Source organism: Rana temporaria, chromosome 4 (assembly GCF_905171775.1).
Source record: "Rana temporaria chromosome 4, aRanTem1.1, whole genome shotgun sequence".
Taxonomy (NCBI): domain Eukaryota; kingdom Metazoa; phylum Chordata; class Amphibia; order Anura; family Ranidae; genus Rana; species Rana temporaria.
Window position 1 is genome coordinate 252,532,512 of NC_053492.1, and position 25,755 is coordinate 252,558,266.

Genomic DNA, 25,755 nt, shown 5'->3' on the forward strand with positions numbered 1-25,755 from the left:
AACTGCCTGGTTCTGCCCTCCCCTATGTAAACTGACCATGTTTATCATGGCTGCTGAGCCCTGACACTGTGGTCTGTTTACCTGCCTACATCAGCCCGCTGTCTCTCCTTGCTTCCTCTCTCCCTCTCCTCCTTGCCTGTCTGCCAGTGTGAGTGCCTGCCCCCCCCCTGCTGCTATAACAACTTTATTATTTTCCTACAATCCCATGTGTTCGATAACGTTATGTGCCCCAGTGTATGTGCCGCTTCATAGTTTCTTTCAGAGTGGCGCTCATGTGACCGCCCACCGATCTCTACCTCCCCTCCTCCTGGCTAACTTTACAAGGGATTCTCAGACCCTCCGGCTGTAGTCAGATCAGGAGAGGAAAGCAGCCGGCAGTCACGTGATAGCCAAGGGGCACTCTAAAATAAGGCACATTTTTTATAAAGCACATACACTGGGCACATAACTTTAACACAGGGAATGACATTGATGACACTACAGAGGGAGCCAAAACAACTTCAAATATAGGTCAATTCAACACAACAGATCTTCAGTGCAATTTCAGTAAAAACAATCCTTCAATACATTAACTGTCATATGGGTGTCAATTCACAGCAATATTATAATTTTCTGCACCATGTGATAGCACAGCCCAACTCACCAAAAGTAAAAAAGATATGCTTTCACCCTTATATTATTAAAGCCTTCAGTTTGAATAAGAGAAATACAATCCAGGTTCACTAAAACAAAAAATGTGCAATGCTTAAGCCTCGTACACATGATCAGTCCATCCGATGAGAACGGTCTGAAGGACCGTTGTCATAGGTTAACCGATGAAGCCGACTGATGGTCCGTCGCGTTCCTGTCCGCTCGATTTCTGTTTTTCAGTGTGTTCTTTACAGGCCTTGCTGTACTTGGGTGCTTTCTGTTTTAAGTGTTCTGCCATCATACAAGTGATACAGAAAATCTATATTAAGGTAAGTTGTCTCCTTTCATATCACAATCTATATATGTCTTTTAATGTATGCTTATGTCTTGTATTTCTTGCATCATTCCCTAATTACCATGATTGTAATATGCTGTGAATGTCCCCTTTGTCCCCATGCATGTTCTAAGCTTTCAATGTTCCTTTTTTGGCCTATATGCATATTTCCCTTTACTAATCTGTCCAGCATGCTATCCTAGGCCCAAACACACCTAGCCTAGTCTGTTTACATTTTTTTTTGTCTGCTCCCTTGTAGTTCAAACCCCCCTTAAAATGTTTAATGGCCCATCAGAGGGGCGAGGAGTCTGATAATTGGGCCTATTTAAGTTCTGGCATGTAATTAGCACTCCACTAATAAATGTTATACTGATGTTGGACAAGGATGTATTTTGCTTTGTGATTGCAATGTTTATGTGCCAAAGGACTAATTTTTATTTTTGCTTGACTCCACAGTTTCCTTCCACGCCACAGGAATGGCAGACTGTGGCTTCCCAATTGGCCCAGCGGTAGGACTTCTCTAACTGCGGAGGGGCAAGAGATGGGCAACACGTCCGCATAGTGCCACCACCACGTTCGGGGTCATACAATTTCAACTACAAAAGGTTTTAATAGTATTGTGTTGATGGTGTTGGCACAGTACGAGTTTTTGTATGTTGACGTGGGGAAGAACGGCCGGATGTCCGACGGTGGAGTCTTTGCGCAGATGGAGTTTGCCCACCATCTCCAGACTGGTGGCCTGGCCCTGCCACGGGATGAAGACAATGTGGAGGGACTCTTTTTTGTGTTTTTTGTTGCGGACAAAGCTATCGGGCTTGGACCACACCTTATGAGGCTGTTTTCCCAGAGGACTCTCACCCCGGAGAGGAGAGTTTTGAATTACCGGCTGGCCAGAGCCTGGAGGGTTGTTGAGAATGCCTTCATAATGGCCAGACGATTCCGCCTGTTCCAGACAGCCATCCACATGGCGGACTATAAACTGAACAATGTCACTTTTCCTGATGCATTTTTTCGTAATTTTCAGAGACCTACCTTTCAAACTTGGGCCTGAGGCCAGACAATCATCTGAGAACCTGACTGGCCTGGACACTGGCCATACTGGAAACCCCCCCCGAACTGCTCAAGATGCCCGTGATATATACGTTGAGTATTTCACTGGTAGGGGGGCCATTGCTATGCCAGACCATATTTCTTTTAAAACAAAAAAAAGACAGAGGCGCATGTCCCAGCTGGAGGAAAAGTGTCTGCAGGACATTAGGGAGGCAGCTTCCATCATAAGGGCCCCCTTAACCCTGTTGAGGACTACAGCACCTACCTTGCTGACCAGCTGCAAAAAAAGGATGAGCGACAACGGGCCATGGCAGAAGATTTGTTTGCCCGAGAATATGATGCAATTCATCGACAAATATTGCACTTTAAAAAACCTGTGGGAAATCAAAAATACATCCTATTCTAACAAGAATGTTTGAAGGGCAACAAATGCCCACTTGGTCACTTATATGCAGACCTGGATACCAGAGCCAACTTCCACCATGATAAGTAATAAAATCACTAACATGAGGAATGCTTACAAGAAGCGTTTGATACAGGTCCGTGCTTCTCGGAGGTCAGGATCAGCAGCAGATGATGTACAGGAGCACAAGCTGTGGTACTATAAACACCTCAGTTTTCTGGACGATCAGATCAAAGCCAGAGAATCACTTTCCAGTCTTCCTTCCACCCTTCCCTCCAGTGTTCCTTCCACTGTTCCCCCCCACCCCTGCAGAGGGTGCCAAGGAGCAGGCTGAGATTGAGGAGCCAGATCTGCACATCTTCAGTCAGGTATAGTAGTTTACAACAGATTTCTTGGCCTCAAATAATTTTTGGTTGAACGAGATGTTTTTGGAACCAAAATGAAAGCTTGAAAACCCAAACAAAAGTCGGGGGCAGAAAATATAGTGACAGGGATGCCAACTGCAGTGCTCAGAATGAGAGTCTGGTCAATTTACCAAAAATACAACCAAAAAAATGCAACAGTCATGAGCTTTAAAATGTGTGTGTTTGATGAAGCCAACAAAAAAAAAAACATGTCCCTTTTTTAGACACAGGAAGAGATCAGCCAAGAGGAGGCGGCTCAGGAATGTGTCAGCCAGGAGGAAGAAGGGGTGAGTGGCAGACAGGAGGAGGAAGGGTGAGTGGCAGTCAGCAGGTGCCCAGGCCCAGGGGCAGCACGCTGTCACAGGTGCCTCCCCTCCAGATGCGCCAAACCAAAAAACAGAAACGCATGTCCCAGCTGGAGGAGGAGTCTTTGCGCATTATTAGGGAGGCAGATGAAATCATGAGGGCCCCCTTAACCCTGTTGAGGGCTACAGCTTGATACATTGCAAACAAGCTGCAAGAAATGGAGCAGTGACAAAGGGGCCTGGCCCAGGATCTGATATCATCTGTGATACAGAGGGGAAGAAGGAGCCTGCTGACTGAGACCACACAATTCAGTGACCCGGCCCAGTCTCCTCCTCCTCCTCCTGCTGTCACATTTCACATTTCCACCACCTGCAAGGATACGTGGAAAGAAGGCTGCAAGGAAGACCAGAAAGTTATTCCCTGGCTTCAAGCTGATTTGCCATAAAAATTAGATTGTTGTAGTACCACAGCTTGGGGTCATGTATGACATCTGCTGCTGCTTCTGATATCTGGGATTTGGGGAGCACATTGTGACCCAAATTAGAGGGACTCCTGATGTTATTGATTTTGTTGTTTATCATGATGGAATGTGCCTTTGGTGTCCAAAGTCTGCATATATTTGTCTATTGTTGCCCTTCATGTTGTTTTTTTATTAATAATAATAATAATAATAAATGAAGATTTAAATTAAGTTAAATACTAGTCTATTGTGTTCTTCTGATGAATAGCCATCAAACATTTCCAAAATACAATGTATAATTAACAAAGGACACAACCTCCTTGAGGGGGGGGGGGGAATTGTTGTGATAACTTGAGAAAAAAGAATGAAGTTTCTCCAAAAGAAAAAATATATGTGGAGTACAAAAAATTATTTTGGAGATCTGGCTTTTTAAAAAAAAAAAAAACATGAGATCACAAGCAAAAAATAAAAGAAGTCAGTATAGGAGAACTCTGTCTAAATAGCATCAGCAAAACAACATGTTTATTCTAGCAATAGAACGAAGAAAAAATTTGCTGCAATAAACGAGGCACTCATTTTAAAATTGTAGAATGTGCCATCTCCAAAACGAACGTGAGTTTTACAAGAACGAGCGCTCCCGTCCCCTAATTTAGTCTGAGCATGCGTGGATTTTTAACCTATGGTTGTGCGTACTAACGATCGGTTTTGACCTATCGGTTAGCAATCCATCGGTTAAAATTTAAAGCAAGCTTTTTTTTTAACAGATGGTTAAACAACCTGTGGGGCCTACACACGATCGGTTTGGACCGATGAAAACGGTTCATCAGACCGTTATCCTCTGGTTTACCAATCGTGTGTACGAGGCCTTACAGTTCATTTACTTTCTAAAGCAGCTACAGCATAAGCAGAAGAGCCTGTCTTCAGCCAGCAGCTACAAAGTGGGACCTTTGCTAATTTTAAGCGAAAGCTTAGTTGGGCAACACCTGAAATATTTCTCTAGGAACACTGACTCCTACTTTACAATGCTTATTTGTTGAGTCAAAAGCAAAAAATGGCTATACCAATCTTTACCATAGCCATTAGCACATCCTCAATAAAAGCAAAGCACATAACTAGGGATTAACCTGTACCAAAACACTAGTGAAAGCAGCAAACTGTGATCCCAAAGTAAAGGCAAATAATAAATCACCTAATGGAGGTAGAAACACTCTGAGCACGCAGCAAGGGGTAGATCTCACAGTGCTTCTAGTATGTCTGATACAGAACTCTAAAATGTTTATCCTAACATCTATAGGTTTGCTTTATTTTAAAGCAGTTTTTAGATACTATAATCTAAAAGGCTAGAGAAAAGCAAAACAATCATTTTTGGGAAGCACACCAGAAGAGAGCATTTATTAGCTTCTGACATTTTGCTCATGAGCCATCTCTAGTTTCACTTGACCTGAACAAAACAAGCACCAATAAAGCGCTATTGCTTGGCAGCATAAGCTCTTAGGAGAACAAAACGTCCCACTCTATCAGGAAGAACCACATCTGTGAGCCAGCAGAGCACATAATTAGGTTGGTGATTAAGTGATTAGCCATCTTCTGCCCAGTTTTGTAGCAATAATAAAATAGGTCTTACAAGCTAAATGAACTCGGTATACAAACTGCGTAAGCGTTTTGCGACAATTATACACTCTGGTAATTCAGTTGAAATGTCCACCATCAGAAGTAGATATAGAGAAACAAATCTTTCATCACAGTTTACCTATTTACAAGAGTGTTCCATTGCATACATAAAACACACTGGTTGCTTTTACTAGAATGATACCTCTGCATGACTGCACTGTTACAACAGGTGTGTTGGAGAAAAAACATGCCAGGAAAGGACAAACAGCCACGGTAATTACATGGGAAAACATAAGTACACCCCATGGATGTGGTTGACCTTTTCAACATCTTTGAACAAGAACACATTGGGCCAGATTCACAGAAGAGATACGCCGGAGTATCTACTGATACTCCGGCGTATTTTCAAATTTGCCGCGTCGTATCTTAATTTGTGATTCACAAACAAGATACGACGGCTTTTGGCTCAGATCCGACAGGTTTACGGCTTCGTACGCCTTCGGATCTTAGGCTGCAATACTTCGGCCGCCGCTGGGTGGAGTTTGCGTTGTTTTCCAGCGTCGGGTATGCAAATGAGCTTTTTCGGTGATCCACGAAGGTTTTCGCGTTCGTTACATCGTCGCTAGTAATCATAAGCATGCTTTTACATGGCTTAACTTTAGACGAGCCATGTTAAAGTATGGCCGTCATTCCCACGTCGAATTTCCCAAAAAATTTTTTGCGCAAGACGTCCGGGAATACGAAAGTACGTTACGCACGTCGCCGTTCAAAAAAATGACGTCACTTCGCGCAAAGCACGACGGGAATTTCAAAACGGAGCATGCGCAGTACATCCAGGGTGGGAGCGCGCCTAATTTAAATGGTACACGCCCCATTTGAATTAGGCGGGCTTGCGCCGGACGTCTTTACGTTACTCTGCCGCAAGTTTATACTCAAGTGCTTTGTGAATCAGGCACTTACAAGGAAAACTTGCAGCGGTGTAACTTAAAGACGATACGTTACGCCGCCGCAGTTCTTTCTAAAACTGGCCCATTAGATCTGGATTTGGACAGGGCCTACAGAAAAAAAAGATGGTAAACTTGAACAATGTCACAAAATTGGTACCATGTTCCTTTTTTTTTTCACGATATTTGATTTTCAGAAAATAAATATTACAATTCAGTACATTACGGTACATCTCATTATGAATAAAATCTGGTAGAATAAATACTACTATTTTGTAGATAAATAAAGACATATAATTTAAACGATAGATGTGGTTTTAGAATGATAAATAATCAATATGAAGAATTTAAATAAGAGAAGTTTCCTGTGTTCCTTTTTATGATCTGAATTAACAAAAATGCAGTTTTGTCATATGGAACAACTAAGTTTACCCCCATTTAAAACCAAGAAATTTGAATCCGGTGTTCCAGATAAGATGCTAGTATTCACAACCTCCTTAAAGGGTCACTAAAGGAATTTTTTTTTTTTTTTTTTTTGCTGAAATTACTGTTTACAGGGTATAGATACATAATAGTTAAAGCGGTTGTAAACCGCATATATAATTGTTATTAATTTTTTTACCTGCAAGGCAAAATGCATAATCAGCTAGTATGCACCGCATACTAGTTGATTATGAAATACTTACCTCAAAACGAGGTGAACAACACTTACCTGGTTCACGCCGAGCGAGATGTCATCTTGCTCCGGCGTGTCTTCCGGGTATCGCCGCTCCAGCGCTGTGATTGGCTGGAGCGGCGATGACGTCACTCCCGCGTGTGCGCGCGGGAGATTTAAAATCGCCAAGGTCCGGCGGCTGCCGGATCTTTCGCCGTGGATTCCCCCTGCGCATATGCCGCCCGCATTGCGAGGGGAATATCTCCTAAACCGTACAGGTTTAGGAGATATTCTTTATACCTACAGGTAAGCCTTGTTATAGGCTTACCTGTAGGTAAAAATGAAAAATAAGGGTTTACAACCACTTTAAGTGATTCCTTTTAAAAATGATTAAAAATAGATAAAAAACAATCATATAATGTACCTACAGTTTAGTTTAGTTTTTGCTGTTGTTTCCTGGTTCTCTGATGTACAGAGCCAGAGAGCCAATAGAGGGCAGGGAAGGTTTTGCAAAACGAAACTGGATTGGTGCTGAGGGGTTTTAGACACACCTCCTTGATTAGTCGCCACAGTGAGAAATCTCCCAGTACTGTGGTGATCAGGAAACAGACAACCAGGAAGTGTCCAGAACAGAGAGGAATTACAGCAACATCAAAGCAAAAACTAACAATGAGGACATGAAACCAGGACTGCAGTAAGGTAAAGGAAGCTATTTATTTAGCTAAAAAAAAAAAAAAATCCTTTAGTGACCCTTTAAGCCAGCTATAGACAGAGCAATTCGAAAATCGCTCAATTCCCCATCAACATAGTCAGTATTAATGGGGGAATCACTCCGGTGGAAAAATGGTGTTCTTCCTGCGGGGGAGCAGAGGAAGCCGTCCCCGCTGGGAGAACACAGTGACTAACAGCTGCTAGCAATAATCACACCTAGAATCCAACCAGCTGGTTGTAACCAAGTTGATCGATCAATCATGCCCATACATGGTTCAAATCAGCAGGAACCAGCCCAGATTCAAACCGTCTATGGACAGCTTTAGGGACTACACAGGTGGATCCTGTCCTATTTAAAACTAAAGCATCTAGGGACTGGTGTTTTTTTTTTGCTACTGATGTGCGGTGGCATCATGCCAAGATCAATAAAGCTCTCGAAGGCCATCAAAAAGAAAGCATCTGGCAAGGAATTAAAAAAGATCACCAAATGATTGGAAATCAATCATTCCACTTTAAGGGATTTTTTTTTTTACAAGTGGCATAAAGTTCAAACAACTGCTAATTTGTCTAGAACTGGCTGGCCTAGGAGATTAAGCCCAGCAGCTGACTGTTGATGCCAAAAGAAGCCTCCAAGAGTCACAAAACTTAATTGCAGGGTTTGGGTAAGTATTGCTACAGCTAGAGTCAAAGGGCATGTACTTGAAGGGGTAATAAACTCAAAAGCAAACATACTGCAGCTCACCAATTCTTAGATGTGATGGCTGCTTTTATTTTCTTTTTTAGGCTTTCTTTCTTCTATTAACCTGGTGATCTATCATGCAAGTCTGTTTTTCTATTGCAGATGTATCAGGGATGTGACAAGCCTTTTACCACTAGCAGGAGTGCTTACAAAGACCAGCTTTTATTTATGTATGTAAACCTTTATCCCCCAAAAAAAAGTTTTCTGCAACTGCTTATAAAATGTTAGCTGGTGTTCAGCTTCAGTTTGTTAGTGTATTTAAACCTGCTAGTACACTCCCCTCCCACCCAGACTGACAATGTTGCTGTCCAAAGGGTCCCCCTGTGCTCATTTATCCAGATTGGGGGCACTCCAATACAAGAAGTGCGTTACTGGCCAGATCACCAGGCGCAAACAGAGGGAAAAAGCCTAATAAAGAAAACAAATGCAGTCACCACATCTAAGGATTGGTAAACTGCAATATATTAAATTTTTCGTTTTGGGTTTAATACCGCTTTAATGTTGTCCTCATCTTCACTAAACATGCCAATCTTCACTAAATCAGGCCATAAAGAATCATACGTTCTTGATATATGCAATCTGTTACAATTATTGTATATGCTTACCCCCAAAAGCCATATGAAAAAAAGCAATTTCTTACTTTTGGCAAAGTTGGCTGAAGAGCATTTTAGGAGACACGGGTTCCTTGCCTGCCTCTTTTATGCTGTGCAAGAACAAGACCACTGCAGAGGTAAGTGGGCCAGGGTTGGAAAGACTGATCACCAAAGGATCCTACAAAAAAGATGTAAAAAAACACAATCACCCAAAACATCCTTACAAATTATATAAAAAGAGATAGAGCTGCAAGATTAATTGTTACAAAATCGCGATCTTGATTCAAACCACCCACCCCTCTCAGATCTTAATTCAGCAGTTCCACAATTCAGTGCAGAGCTGTTCTCTGCTCACAGCTGATAGCTGTCAAAAAAAAGCCAGCCAAGTTTATCACAACATTGCTAGATATAAAAAGAAACAATGAATCTGTTGGTTCTTTTTAGATCAAAGGGATGAACATGGTCTGTAAATGAGGGCAGTTTAACCACTTAAAGACCAAGCCTTTTTCTTACATTTGTTGCTTACACGTTAAAATCAGTATTCTTTGCTAGAAACCCCAAAACATTATATATATATATATATATATATATATATATATATATATATATATATATATATATATATATATATATATATATATATATATATATGATATATATATTTTAGCAGAGACCCTAGAGAATAAAATGGCGATCGTTGCAATATTTTATGTTGCACTGTATTTGTGCCACGGTCTTTCAAAAACGCAATATTTTTTCTATGATTTAAAAAAAAGAACAAAACAGCCTGTTTCCACCCATGGATGGTCACTGCTGTTGCTGTCTGGACTTTATAGTTCATCACATTAAATATCTGGACTTTATTATTAATCTGGTTTCCAGAATTTGATTACATTTTTTGCTCTGCACTTCTGTTTATACTTTCAGGTGTTGTGATTACCTTATAAGTGTTCAGCTGACAAACAATTGTTCTTATCAATTTATTGTGCATTTGCACTGATTGCTTTTTCTATTAAACAATAAAGTTAGCCCATTTTTTTTTTATAAAGTGAAAGATGATGTTACGCCGAGAATCATGATTTTTATTCTAAGCAAAAAAATTGTGATTCTCACTTTATCCAGAATCGTGCAGCTCTACAAAGAGATTATATCTATTGGCAAAGATTTTATAATCAACAATCCTATTCTCTAGATACCTATTATACACCAAAACACGTGTAAAAGAAATGTATATTTGTAATATATCTTAAATTAAAATTGTGGAAAACAAAATCTTCCTAGAAAACTTTATAGGAGATACTCGGGCTATACTAATTGTTGACTCAGTTCATAGGAATCCCCCATGCAATCACATATAAGGGTGCCCTTTCCTAACAAGACCCTTGTAAAGCAAAACAAGTGAGAACCAAGTGCAGCTGATGCAGGTGCACCAATGGGCCTTTGTCTCCCTCTGCAATTAAAAGACGACTCATAGAGATTTGCTTATGAGCAATCAATGCCACCAGTACTCAACTACATGGTAAACTCAAAGACTGCAATTCTTGGTTCTGTGAGCCAGCAAGACTATAGGATGCAAGTACAACTTCTTTGTTGATCAAGGCAGAATCTTTTATCTTGGTTCTGAAAACTTACTGTTAGTCTCTAAAACAACAAGTAGGGAAGTTTAATGCAAAGAGACCGCTTGCACTCCGTTGATGTCAGCAAAACTTGGTTATTCCAGACAACACCAACGTAGAATGCTTATTCTGGACAAAGAGCACCAAAAAGTCTGTCCAGACCGGAAGGTCACTATGCCTTTAAGTATTGATATTTACCTTTGTTATAGGTTATACTGTTATATTACCACTGCATGTACTTTTTTACTAAGAGGCAGTCAGTTTATTTGGCATGTGCTTGTAGTAGACACAGGTAGGTATCCACATGAGTGATGTTGGATTTGGATAGGCCTTAAGATTTTGTATGCATTAACTACAGCTCTCACACCTGGACACCCACTATGGACCAAGGCAATTTTTACATCTCTGATGTAGACCTGTTTATTTGGCAATGACTTTGTCATTATTTAGGATAACAAAGTAGTACATTTTATTTATATATTATATATATATAAATTAATATATATGAATTTTTATTTTATTTTACCAAGTATAGGCATAGTTTCCTTTGAGTGATATTGTCCCGATATTGTCTTGCAAATGTGATTTTTTTGTTTGATGCAATCCTTAGAAAACAAGTGACAAAACTAAAATAGCACACTTTGTTTTATTTTTTGACCAGTGTTGGTTTAAACAAATTGTGTTACCTTAGATAAAATGCTATTCTATAATTTATCCGGTTTAAAATTGCACTATTAAGGCTCATGCACACTGCAGCTCAAAAAACATACTGCTTTGATGGGAATTTGAGCTTTAATTTCAGCTTGTGCTTTTTTGGGCTCTTTTGCACATTTTTATTGTGCCTCTGTGAACTCTTGATCTTTTTTGAGCATTTTTTTTTTTACAAACCCTTCCCTCAGCTAATATTTCCTATTTTTGTTGCGATTTTGAGCTTCTTTGAGCCTTTTCACATATTTTTGGGCAGACGTCTTTTCTGCTCGAATGCTCCTCTCAAAAATGTAAGTTTGGTGGTATTTTTTTCTGCCTTTAGGAGCATTTGCTTAGAAACTCCTGAAAAAGCCATTGTGTGTATGGACACATTGGCAAACATGGGAGTTTCCAGGCAGAAGGAATGAGAGCTCAAAAGCCTGTAAGAGAAGCTTCTTTGAGATACAGTGTGCTGATTTTGGTAGAAAGCATTGCAAAGCTATTTACAAATCATTTCATGTCAGGTTGCTCTAACTGGCTTTAATTTGCATCTGCATATCCAAACTCATCCATCCAAGTACATACAAAAATAACAATGTTACTTTGTATCTTTTTTTTTTTAAGATGGACTTTTTTGACAGCAGAAGTTTCTAGAGCTGATGTACTGTACAGTAGATACACAACTCCTGGCTTTCATTTGTTAATTTTAAGAGCAGGAAATTGCCAGTCAATGGGAGCAGCAGCGTTAGCGGAAGACTTGACATTCTCCACATGTACTGTATGCAGCATGCCCAGTGTCAACTGATTAAATAATATTTATAGCTGTCATTTTATGAAAGCTGCATAAGTGGGCTTTTCCCTTGCTTTATCTGACTTAAATCACCAAGCCCTGTTTGAGTAAAACACATCAGTGTGAGGAGGATCTGAATGGACATTGATTTCTTTGTCAGGAATAATAAAGTTTCACTTATGCTGACATCAGCAAAGTACAGTCATCCCCTTGGCCAGTAGCTGTGTCCACATAAACTAGCAAACTCTGGGCTTAAGAACTGCAGCGCTTTTTGGTTCCGTATAATTGGCTTACCAAATCCTCTTCAGTTAGGCAAATCTTCAGTTTTGCACTTCTCTCTCTCAGTTCATCCAAGGCTTCAGTTAACAAATGTGTATGTGTCAGGTTCTAAAAATTGAAAATTGGAACAGAAGAAGAAATTATCCTACAGAAGTAACAACATCAAAATTAAAAAATCTATAATTTTAGAACACATTTTTATACTGAAGAAGTCTAGTCAGGTTTCTACAAATAATGTTGTCATATTTGTTCATGTTCTTAAAAAAGCAGACTCCACAAAAAAAGGTATATGGCTTAGGTATAGGCTACACCATAAATATGGGTGTAACGTGTTAAAAAAAAAAAAAAAAAAAGAGATCTTAGCCTTAGTAAAATGAAGAGCTACAGGCTAATAATTTTGAAAATGTTTTAAGGCAACTTGTGATGTACCAAAATAACAGTGTCCCTGGCAATTATGTGGAGAAGCTCACTGTTGCAGAGCCAGGGAGGATGATAGAGATTATGGCACATAGCAATGCTCTGGGGGAGCACCAGGCCATCAAGCCAGCCTTGAGTAACCCTACCTACAGGTCGGAGGAAGTCCCTTTAACCACTTGACCACCGCCCCATGTCAAAAAGACGTCCTGTTTTTAAAGTTGAATATCTCGATAACGGCAGCAGCTGCTGCCACAACCAAGATATTCATCTTTTCAGGGGGCGGTGGTGTACACGATAACGGCGGTCTCCGCGGCGGATTCGCCGCGAGATCGCCGTTATCGGTGGCGGGAGAGGGCCCCCCCCCTCCCGCGCCCTCCGTCGGTAGCGGCGGAGGGGATCGGATGTGTCCGGCAGCTGAGCGGGGACGGGACTGAAGGAGAAATCTCCTTCACCCGTCCTCATAGCTCTGCTGGGCGGAAGTGATGTCAAAACGTCAGTCCCGCCCAGCCTCTTAAAGAAACATTTTTTTTTTTGTCATTTGAAAAAATGACATTTTTATTTTTATTTTTTTGCATTTAAGTCTAATTATGAGATCTGAGGTCTTTTTGACCCCAGATCTCATATTTAAGAGGACCTGTCATGCTTTTTTCTATTACAAGGGATGTTTACATTCCTTGTAATAGGAATAAAAGTGATCAATTTTTTTTTTTTTATTTCAGTGTAAAAAATTATAAAACTAAATAAAAATAAATAAGAAAACCCAAAAAAAAATGTTTAAAGCGCCCCATCCCGACGAGCTCGCGCGCAGAAGCAAACGCATACGCGAGTAGCGCCCGCATATGAAAACGGTATTCAAACCACACAAGTGAGGTATCGCCGCGATCGTTAGAGTGAGAGCAATAATTCTAGCCCTAGACCTACTCTGCAACTCAAAAAATGCAACCTGTAGAATTTTTTAAACGTCGCCTATCGAGATTTTTAAGGGTAAAAGTTTGACGCCATGCCACGAGCGGGCGCAATTTTTAAGCGTGACATGTTGGGTATCATTTTACTCGGCGTAACATTATCTTTCACAATATATAAAAAAATTGGGCAAAATGTATTGTTGTCTTATTTTTTAATTCAAAAAAGTGATTTTTATCCAAAAAAAGTGCGCTTGTAAGACCGCTGCGCAAATACGGTGTGACAAAAAGTATTGCAATGACTGCCATTTTATTCCCTAGGATGTCTGCTAAAAAAAATATATAATGTTTGGGGGTTCTGATTAATTTTCTAGCAAAAAAATTGTGATTTTCACATGAAGGAGAGAAGTGCCAGAATTAACCCGGTGGGCAAGTGGTTAAGAAACACTCCCCTAAAGCTCCAGCAAATGGGTATATCCACAAGCTTAGCCACATAAAGGTTCCAAAAAGATCTTATCCTTTATTGTTAAAAAAATATATATGTGACGAGATCCTTCCTCGCCCAGGTCCTGCTCTCCCGACACTCCTCTGATACCAGTGAGTCCGCTTGCAGATTGCAACGTCTGATGGTCCAGTCATCCAAGGTTCCGGGATCCGAATTACAGCTATGTGCCATTCGGACCCATTAAGAACAAACACCAGGCAGGCTGTATGTAAGTTCCAACAGGACTCTTTATTTCAAGTACACAGCACACTTTTATACAGAATTTTGGAACATCCCACTCCCAACAACCGCTTTCCTATTGGTCAATTGTAAAGTATATCCAGTCTTCACTCAGGTCCCCCTTGACCATGCAAATGAGGACTTGAAATTGTCAACAGGGATTGGTCCAATAGCTTGGATAGAAAGACTTGTGTATTGAGACAGAAGCCCCAGGGGGTAATCAATGTACACAATAACCTGGTTCCAGCTAGACGGCCTGACTCCGACACCCGCTCTTAACCTGCAGAACACAATAAAAGGTATTTCGCAAGCTGGTTCCACTTAGCATTTCAAAAGCCTTGCATTGAATGTCCCTCTCCTGTGTAACATATGTCAAGTAGAAACACTTTAATATCTCAAGGTCCATGACATTACTTCCCCTGGGAACCAGTCCAACAGCCGCAGTGGGACCCAAACGGGTCAACTCGAGGATGTTGGAAAAGTAGTCTTAAAGTTCCAGGACTGTGCTGGGATGACCCATCTGCCTTCCTGTTTTGAGGTCCTGGCCCATAATCGGACGGCAAGAGGCTCACATTCAGTCCTCTCCAAAAGCCCCTGTCCCGGCTAGGTCTGTCACACATCTCCCCCTTTGGCAGGAGACTAACACTGGGAGAGACCCCAATTTCGGTACCCACCCAGTACCCCAGATACCTTGTCCCAAAGAGAGCATTACTCACCCAGCCAATCTCTGCCTCTCTCAGAGAACACGCCTGCCGCTGGGGAGAGGCCTGGACTGGCCCATCTCCCTGGAGTCCTTTCAGCCGCTGGAGAGAAGACAGGGTGGCTGGGCTCAGTTCATCATGCCATTGGGAATCTGGGCCAACTGGCCACCATTCCTGGGGTATACCAGTGGAGACTGCAGTCCCATCCACTGATGCTAGGTAAAAATCCCCCGGTGCTTGCAAAGCAAAGCCGACATCCTCCTGTCTCAGTGCCGCACCATTTTCTGGGGTTGTGTCTGTGGAGATCGGAGTCCCATCCACTACCACAGGAACCCCCTCTTCTGTTAGTTGAGAGCAGAGGCCCGGGGCACTCTGCTCTGTTGCCAGCTCTTCCGCTGGGTTGCTGTGAGTGGGGACCACAGTCCCATCCACCGATATCCGCTCAAGCTGTAGTTGTGTGCAGCAGCCAGTAGCATCCTGCCCTGCTGCCAGTGATTCAGCTGGGAGTAACAGCTTTACTACCTCAGCTTGTTGCTGGGGAGGGGGGCCAACCGCCCCGGCTCCCTGGAACTCCACAGTTGGTCCCAGTGCTGGGCAGAGATGGCTAGCATTCTGCCCTGTTGCCAGCACTTCTGCTGGGGGTGCATAATCCATAACATCCTCTGAACAGTCCATACATTCTGTAATCTGTGGCTGGGGAGTGATTGCCATCTTCTCACCCTGAGCCTCCGGAACTGCCACGGGGGTGGGGCAGAGGTCTTGATCCCTCTGTCCTGTGACCAGCGCTTCAGCTGGGGAAGTTCCTTGTAACTCCACAAATACTGCCCTTGGTGCTGGGCAGAGCACAGTGAAGTTTGGCCCTGATACCAGCTCTTCTGCTGGAGGCTCCCCAGGTTGTTCTTCCTCAGCAGAAAAGTCTATCAAATCCCCTGTCTCTACAACTGGTGTCTGGGGATAGAGGTTCACCATCTCCTGTCCATGGAACCCAGAAGATGCTATGGGTACTGAGCAGAGGTTAGCAGAGCTCGGCCGTGCGGTCAGCACTTCAGCTTTGGGAATGGCAAGCTCCCGATTTTCCACTGCTGATTCATCAGCCAGGATTTCATCACTGTCAGCTGATATTTCCTCATAGTCCCAGGTAAAGGGAACCTCACCCTGCTGCTGAGCGGAGTCTAGCAGCTGTTTGTAGGTGATTTCCAGTTCCCATTCTTGAGCGGCCAGGAATTCCAAATCTTCCTGTAACCAGTGCACTTCCGGGACATTCAGTCTTCGCTCTCTGTGCTCCATTATTTCCTCCCAACGCCACTCCCGATCGCTCCCAAAGTTGGGATCCCTGGACATCCTCCAATACAACAATCCCAGGCCATCATAGTCAAAGCCTTCCGTGGGGCTGTCATCCGCTGACCACGGGCACTCTTGGACTACATACCACCGGAGGGCTCTGTAGCTCTCGTCCAACCGCATCTCTTCCCGGATCAGCCTGCTTAACTCTGCTGTCCACTCCTGCTTTGGTTGTTCCCCCAATAACAGCATCCGTACTTCATACTGTGACCAGTACCTTACATGGATGGAGGGGAGAGCTTTTCCCTGGTGTCGCTGCTCGCGGGCTAGCACTTCTTTCCAGAGTTCGCAGCGGATCGAATCAGACCATCCAAGCAGGACCTCCTCTGATACTGGTCCTCTGCGCTGTATCTGCTTCTCTCGCAACCTCCTTCTGAATTCCTCTTCCATGGTTACTGATATCTGTACCTCTCCTCTTCTTTCATTTGGTGCTGCTTCTTTAGGCGTTGTCACCGATCGCCGTATTTCTGCAATTCTCAGCTCCTGTTGCCGCTCTCGTTCTCTCTGTTGTCGCTCTCGTTCTCTCTCATCCTGCCGCTGGAGGTCTCTAATGGTATTCTGTATGGCGGTCTCTGATGGGTTCGCACCATATAATGCCAACCGCTGTTGAACTCGCTGCTGGAACAAGTCTTCAACTGACCGGGGTCCTGCATCACCATCCCTCTGATCCATCTCGGCTAGCGCAATGATCAGGGTGGCCTTGTTCTTCCCACCGGTCCCTCCACGGCTCTCAAGCAAGTCTTTTAGCATGGTTCTCCTCCAGGCTGCATAGCTGGTCATTCATGGTGGTGGTTTGGAGTTGTCCCAGTAACTGGAGAGCAAATCCCACCGCTGCCAACCAATGTGACGAGATCCTTCCTCGCCCAGGTCCTGCTCTCCCGACACTCCTCTGATACCAGTGAGTCCGCTTGCAGATTGCAACGTCTGATGGTCCAGTCATCCAAGGTTCCGGGATCCGAATTACAGCTATGTGCCATTCGGACCCATTAAGAACAAACACCAGGCAGGCTGTATGTAAGTTCCAACAGGACTCTTTATTTCAAGTACACAGCACACTTTTATACAGAATTTTGGAACATCCCACTCCCAACAACCGCTTTCCTATTGGTCAATTGTAAAGTATATCCAGTCTTCACTCAGGTCCCCCTTGACCATGCAAATGAGGACTTGAAATTGTCAACAGGGATTGGTCCAATAGCTTGGATAGAAAGACTTGTGTATTGAGACAGAAGCCCCAGGGGGTAATCAATGTACACAATAACCTGGTTCCAGCTAGACGGCCTGACTCCGACACCCGCTCTTAACCTGCAGAACACAATAAAAGGTATTTCGCAAGCTGGTTCCACTTAGCATTTCAAAAGCCTTGCATTGAATGTCCCTCTCCTGTGTAACATATGTCAAGTAGAAACACTTTAATATCTCAAGGTCCATGACAATATATATTAACAGTTTACTAAAGCCACCAATCAGATTATTAAACCTGCCTTGAAAATTTGACGGATTAATGACACAGAAAATGAAGAGAGAAAATCAGGAGATATCAGTATCGCTCGAACAATACATTTCTGGTGGTAGCTTAGGAACTACCTGTGTCTAAATCAGGCAAGCATTTGCACCAATTTTGGCAACATTACTGACACGTGCGCCAATTTCAGACTGTTCCTCCATTAGTTGTCTGGAATTGCTTTTTTATGGGCCCTTGGCAAAAAATACAGCATGATTTCCAAACCAAATCTGTCACAAATGTTGGTTGCAAAATTAAAAACGGCATAAAAGTAGAATAGAAATACCCAGTTTTAAACTTACTGCATGTTTTTTTTGGCCGAGGGGTGAGGAGAGTGGAGAAATACCAAATTCGCTGATTCTTTGAGCGCAAGACCAGTCCCTGCTGCTCCTGCTTTCCGCATGCTAGCAGTCTTGTGTATGGACTGTTCCTGACATAATCACGCCCATAGACCGCCTCTGGAAGTGATGATGGTAGGAACAGTCAACCGCTGGACGTGGGGAAGCACCGCTTTCTGGAGGATCGAAGCTTTAGGCAAGTATAGCCTTTTGGTACGTCCCTGAACAAATGAACAGTTAACCCATGCAGTGTGGGCACGGTGCCGCTACATGGAAAAATACATTTCATGGAGTTCTGCTTTAAACAAATACAATTGATAAAAATCAATGCAGTCTCCCTTTATTTAAATATAAATACTGCAACAAAAAGAACAGGAAATTTCAATTTAATGCATGACAGAGTGTGGTCAGAGTGCACTACACATACTGTATTGCAGGAGGTCGTTCTATGAAAACCGGGCTACAGAAAGGTGGAGCCATTACGCAAATAAATTCCATGGGGCAGATTTAAGAGGTGTAAGTAAAGTAAAAGGAGGCAGTCAGCCACAGAGTCCAATCCAATCTCACCTGGCATAACATACAAATGAACTATGATTTAGGAGTGCAATCTCTTTTTTAAGAATAGGTACTTCCAGGCCCCTCCAGTTTCCATTCCTGGTTTATAACATAGGAAACAAGGAAGGTAGCAAGAAAATATAAATGTCTGCAGAAGTTCATAAAGTCAGATGTTTCATTGTAATGGGGATTTGTGATTGTATCACTGATGCAAATATCACTTGACTTGTCCATTATTCACTATGTACTTTTTTGTTGACTTCTTGAATAAATAAAAGAATAGGCGATTCAATTCCATTTAGGCTGCGCAACTCCATAGTCTTAATTAATTTGATTACCTTGACTCTGAGTGCTAGTTAGAAGGTAAATGGTAATTTATCTAAATTATCATTGATTATAATTATTTAAGCTTGTAAAGTGAATAACTTCCTATAGGAAGAGGGCACTGTCTCCAGCTTGTACTAATTGTTTTTTTTAGGGTCCATTTCTTTTCAAGGGAGCAATGAACCTTAAAGTAGAAATGCAGCATAGGCTGACCCTATTAGCTGCAAAGTACACTATGTGATTATCTCTGCAGGAATCTAGTACAAATGTTAAATATACCACATAATGTTTTCAAGTGTACCGCTGTAATACCATGCAACAGCTTATAGCTCATTAAAATAATTGATGTATGTTGCAGTTGATGATAATTAAAATGAATGACATGAACAATGCATATGGAGAGAGAGAGAATCAATCTGGGTTTGCAGCATGAAAGTGAATTTATTAACCATTTAACACATGTAGACATGCAGTCTAGCACCACAAAGAATCTTTTATGTTGATGGGCAAGCTAAGCTTTATTTGGTAGCTATAAACTGGCCTGTCTTGCCTTAGGTTCATGAGTTCCAGTTAAGGAGGGACTGATGGTGGTAGTCCATACTCAATAGCTGCATGCTATTGCCCCAGGTAATACAGGGACAAGTATAGCAGCTGATATTCTATAGAAATAATTGAGTGTGCCTCAGCATGCAGCATGTGTGAAACCCTAGCAAGACATGGAGGGAAGAGTGTTGCTTACGATACAGTGAGTGGGGGCATCATATTGCCAAGTAGCCCCTGTCCCTGCATACACAGCAAGGTAACCTGGCCACTCAAGAGATCTGTGATAGACCTCAAAGTCTGTGTGAAAAAGGGTCTACAGTCACCACTGACATTGGTAAGGAGTGTCATCTAAGCCTGAAGGGAGTGACAAGACACCCATTAAGTCTGCTGCTGTTCCACCTTATATGCATGTAGGATAAGAATGGCAAGTCGAAAAGGGAAAAATAGTCAAAAATATTATCCTGAATTCAGCTTTCCCAAACAAAGTGATACCTACACCTGGTAAGAATATCTGGTAAGAATATCTCCTGAAGAAGTAACGAGAGGTGACGAATACGCGTACGAGTGTAACCAAGAGTCCACCAAGAGGTACTGGAGGTACAGTTATGTGAGGACCCTAGTGTATTATTGTGTTAATAAACCTTTTTAAAACAATACTGCACTATTGGCACTTTATCTCCCTGGGTGCGAGTTACTGTCATTTCTCGGACGTGACTACCGAGAGGGATCTATCTCTTCAATTACAGTCCATCCGGATAACATCCTATGCGGATACGACCAGAAAGTGTATTTGGGCTGATATGCCGTTACCTTACAGCAGTAAGGTAAGGGGACATCCTCACTTATTTTGAGGAGAACACCGGAAACCTACCTTTTCTTCACGTTATTTTGGCATCTACACCTGCACTTTTATTTTTGGATTTTTCCTTTGTTATGCTTATAGGCTTTTTGTTGCAAGGACATTTAACTTAGCCTATTTCAGTCACTGTTGTGTGTTTGTATTATGCACGCTGTACACCCCATTGGTTAACAGTACACCAATTATTATTGTATTACACTGTATGATACTAGCACTGTCACGTTTTATTACCCTACTTTTGCCAGCTGGATTAGCTGCACTGTAGCACGTTAATTTTGATGTCAATATTTTTTCACATTGTCATTTTGATCATTAGTCAGACTGTATCTTTTTACATATAAGGATTTGCTACACTTCCTCTACACTTGTACCCCATTCCCTATTTACAGCGCAGCACTACCCTTTTCTTTATATCTATTATGGTCTGATACACCTTTCAGTGCCGCAGCCGTACCCCCATACTTTTTCCCCTTCCCCCACTTCTTGGTAGCACGGTAATACTCACTCCCTCACTACCAGAGCATCTAATGCCAGTGCCAGAGGATCCATAGTCCTGTCACAAACAGGGGTAATTTGGTGTTAAATCTGGATGCCAGAAGTCCACATCCGGAGCTCCCCATCAGTAACATATCAGGCTGATGATGTTGGGATGAATGACCCAATCCCCTTGGTTCAGTCAATCCACTTTTCAGTTTTCCATTTTTGAGATGTAAACAGCAGAAATTGCTGGATAAATGTTTTCATGTCCATGAGGTGATGTACCTTGCTTTCTTAAAGTCTACATGACGCCAAGAACCCCCCGGGTGACTGATTTGGTAACAGCTGTGGTTTTGCTTGGTTGCACCCCGATTGAATAAGGATAAGTTATCCTTCAGTAGCCTATAAAAGTTTAAAGTAATGATGCAGAGTATGAAGTGAGTGACCTCCCCCTTGGGACAAAAATAATGTAAGAGAGACCCACTGGTACATCTATTGGATACAGTGCCAACACCAGGAATAGGCGTGTGGCATGCACCCTAAACACACTCTGAAGAAAGAGGCTTTTGGTAATGAAACCCCCATGCTCTGATATCGCTCCTCAGGACTACTCATGAACAAACTTACATTCTACTTGTCCAAAGGGGGAGAGTCACTCATCTCCTATGCAGAATCATTACTTTAAACTGTTATAGGCTACTGAAGGAAAACATATCCTTATTTGGAGTATAGTTAACATATCCATACCTTTTTCCTTGGGCTGAAACACCACTGCATTTCCAGAGTGTCCCAATATCTACCTATAGGGGAGCTTGAGTTAGCCATCTCACCCTCCCTTCACCTGATCTACCATTGTTTTTACTTACAACATATGTTAACTCTTTAGCTCCAAAAGAAGCATATACTATGCAAAACACGTTGAGCAAAGAGGAATATCACCACCCCTTAAATAGCCACCATTTTGGATACCTGACAAACCTGAGATTATGATCATACATTGTATGTCTTTTGCTTGTACCTTCTTGGAAGCTTCCTACCAATATATTAAGGGTTAATGGTGATATCCGCTCCATCTTTTTGTATTGTTCCAAGTATGATATGCACCATAAGTGTGCACAGCCTATTGCATTAGGATGTGCATCCCAAAGCTCAAACACACCTGTATACATACACGCACTCTAAATAAATGTAAAAATGTTGTAGGGCAGTGGGCAGTGTCAGTAGAGCAGTGGTGGTTTTTAGACATGTGTAGTTCGTTTATTTCCGAAATTAAAATTCAGGCAAATTTTTGTTATTTGGAAATTCGGGTGTATCCGAATTAGAATAGTACCGAATTTAAACGAATCTGAAATAATGGACAAAATTCGAATTCAAATTGTTTTCTACTAGTTTTCGAATACTTTTCGAATTTGAATACTTTTCCAATTTCCAAAGAGAATAAAATAGAATAGAAAATAAAGGAATAGAAAAAAAAAATATTTTTTCTTTTGTATTCCTTTATTTTCTATTCTATTTTATTCTTTTTGGAAATTGGAAAACTATTCGAAAATGATTGGAAAATGAGACTAATCCCGAAAACGAATTAAACAAATTTACGTAAATAGCAAAACGAAACTTAACAAAACAAATGTTTTCGTTCTGCACATGTCTAGTAGTAGTTTTTTATTTTTGTTATTTTTGTATTATTTTTTATTTAATTTTTTTACAATTTTATTTGGGTGAAATATCAGCAGGGTGAATCTGCACTGCACAGCGTGATTGGGTGTGCCCAGGCACACCCCCTGCGCATGCCTATAAAATAGGCACATAGATACCTTTATATCTGTTTTAGAAAAAAATGTTTAATACATATATGTTTTTAAAGAAATATCTATTTGTAGTGTTGTGCCAATAAAGTTCCAATTTTTTTTTCTCCATTTCTAAACATAGTCGGATGTGAAAATAAGGCAAGCATGTCCTGGAAGGATAGCGCAGCAACCTAGGTGCAGACTGCCCTATAGCGAGCTTTTGGCAGGAAGTGCCTGAGTACCTTATAAGAGCTCTAGGAGGAAATGGTGGTAAAATATGATCTGTGATGTGAAGTCACATCTAGTCATTCACCGGAGAGAGACCGAGTGGTTACGTTTTAGCTCCATGTTTGAAAAGTTTACACACTTAAGTAAATACACTTCAAACCGTCCCGATTTCCTAATAGTCATAAAGTAACATATACTATTCAGGATTGGGGCTACATAACAATTCAATTAGCAAGGTGACCCTGTCTTACCTTTTCCATGTGTCTAAAACCTATATAGGTCCAGGCTTTGCATGTCACAGTGGGCATTCCCCTGAAGGGATCTTCAGGGACTTGGTTCCATAGAGATTGACCATGGCCCTATACCCGTTTAACACTTTGCATCTAACTACAAGCATTGCACAAAAGGCTAAGGTGAGCAGCCACATGGGATCCAGCAACATTTCAGGCCATCCCCAGTATGTGGAGTCCAGGTATTGTTTTCAGGGTTGAGATTGAGGTGACACCGATCTGGTTGCACTGCTTCTATTGGTGTTAGAAGACAATAAGGTGTTGATTGAAGTACTGATTGAAGATTTGAAGTAAAATAAACTAGTTAGCCAAGAGAGATTTCCCCATAGGGGAAACACTAGAAAACTAACAAAAAAAACAACTAAGGGTTCACAGAGCGGGGTAAGGTTTTAGAGGGGACGCTAGGGGTGTGTCCTCAAAAGCTTGCCAGCCTCCAATCAAATATTCAGCCTCTGAACTGAGCATCTTGTCTAAATTACTGTAGGTTACTACTTCTTTTCTCGGTTCTCTTTCTTTCATTCTCAGTGATAGGTGACAGGTGCTTCACATCCCCTTCAATTGGTATGCTTTTTGTCAGACAGTGGTTGTCTCCATAAGAAAGAGATTTATACTGACATTAAATTCCCATTAGCTGTGAAGTAAGAAATAACTTTATAAAAAATTTTAGTATATGGGTACCCTGCCCCTAGAAGCAGCACTGGCTGACTTATGTTTAAGGAGCTCTGGACAGGCTAAAAGTAAGTAAACAATATGATTGATGGTAATGACTGCAAATAAAACGAGATTGCTTTATAAATAGTATTCTTTATGCAGACACTTTCAAGTGATAAATGCAGAACACCCTACCTGCATGATTGCATTGAAGAAACAGGTGTTTCCCAGATTTATTATGCCTTTCACAGGGACCGATGTGCTATTCCGGGAGGTGCTCTTCTTAACCTTTTCACTACTTTGTTCGCGAAGGCAAATGACCTTTAATGAACACCCTGGAAATAAAAATGTATTTTTGTAAATACTAAAGACATCTTGCTTCAATATGAAAATAAATTACATCAGGAAAAACATTGAGGTTAATTGGCTTAGACTGGAACAGCTGTTCATGGCAACCAATCAGCACCAATATTTTAATTTTCACATTTTAAAGCGGAGTTCCACCCAAAAGTGAAACCTTCGCATATATACTCCCCCCCCCCTCCTCCGGTGCCATGTTTTTGACAGGTACACTACCCCACTTCCAAGAGACTACACGGCGGCGCCGTCCTTTTTTTTATCAAATAATTTTTTATTTTGTTATTGCTTGTTACATACAAAAATTTTAAAAATGTGTTAATGAATATAGGGAAGGTAAGCATTTCATTTCTTAAGTGGACATAGAAAAAAGGAAGATTAATTCAAACGATAGTTATAATAGATATCTATTTTACAAAAAACATCTAACAAGACAATACAACAATAAACATAAACCTCTATATAGGATTCCATTTTCATTCTGTTTTCTGCTTCTTGATTTAGTATAAGTCAATCTCCTCGCCCCCATCTATCCTTCTCCCCCCTCTCTCCCCATCCCCCTTGCATAAACCATCATAAAATAAAAATTACTAGAATCAAGCCAATAAGACCAGATTTTGTTAAATTTGTGGGGAACTCCTCTATATTTATAGGCTAGTCTTTCTCTTTTCAGTATATAGTTTACCTTATTGCACCATTGTTTGTGGGTTGGTGGCATTGTAGCAATTCACTTTTGTAAGATAAGCTTACAAGCTAGATAAAGGGATCAAGTCCAAATCAGATAAATCTCTACAGGTAGAACTCCATCTGGAATTATTCCAAATATTGCTATTTTAGGTGCACTTATTATTTCTGACCGACGTAGTGTATTCAGGGTCTGGAACACTTTCTCCCAATATTTATGAAGCTTAGAGCAGCGCCAAAGCATATGTATAAGAGATCCATTAGATACGGAGCATCGTGGACATAGAGGCAATGTATACTTTCCCCAGGCATATCATTTTTGTGGAGTGTAATGAGTTCTATGTATTATAAAAAGCTGGGTCAGTTGCTGGGATGTAAGATAGATACCTCAGGTAGGATCTCAATGGCTCCTTTCTATTCCTTCTCACTAAGATCTATCAGGTCTTTTTGCCAATGGGTAAAACTATTCGACTGACAATCTACTTTCTCTGCATTTAGCAGCATCAGATAAAGGGACTGTCCTTTAGTGTAGCCCCCCTCCTCCTTCCTCCGCCACCGGCCAGTTATAAAGTGCAGCACGTTTCGCGCATGCCCAATAGAGAAAGGGCTGCCAGTTTCCCTTACCATGAATGACGGTGGCAGCACCCAAGAGCCGATCTAAATATCGGCTGGGGTGCTGACATCACGGGAACCCTGCAAAGGTAAGTGTCCTAATATTAAAAGTCAGCAGCTACAGAATTTGTAGCTGCAGACTTACATTTTTTCATGGGGGAGGGGGCGGCGGAACTCCTCTAACTGAACATGCTGATGACAGAAATGGATTGGTTGCCATGCACAGCTGCTCCAGATTCTGTCTGCTCT

General features: G+C 41.6%; 1 protein-coding gene across 1 annotated transcript in view; it reads right to left on the reverse strand.

Moving 5' to 3' along the window:
• The window catches only part of USP45 (ubiquitin specific peptidase 45), a 225,598-nt gene that overhangs the window by 130,000 nt on the left and 69,843 nt on the right, over positions 1-25,755 (reverse strand). Inside the window, 3 exon segments of the mRNA XM_040350145.1 lie at positions 8,888-9,018; positions 12,228-12,320; positions 24,049-24,188. Coding sequence (XP_040206079.1) covers positions 8,888-9,018; positions 12,228-12,320; positions 24,049-24,188 — 364 coding nt within the window.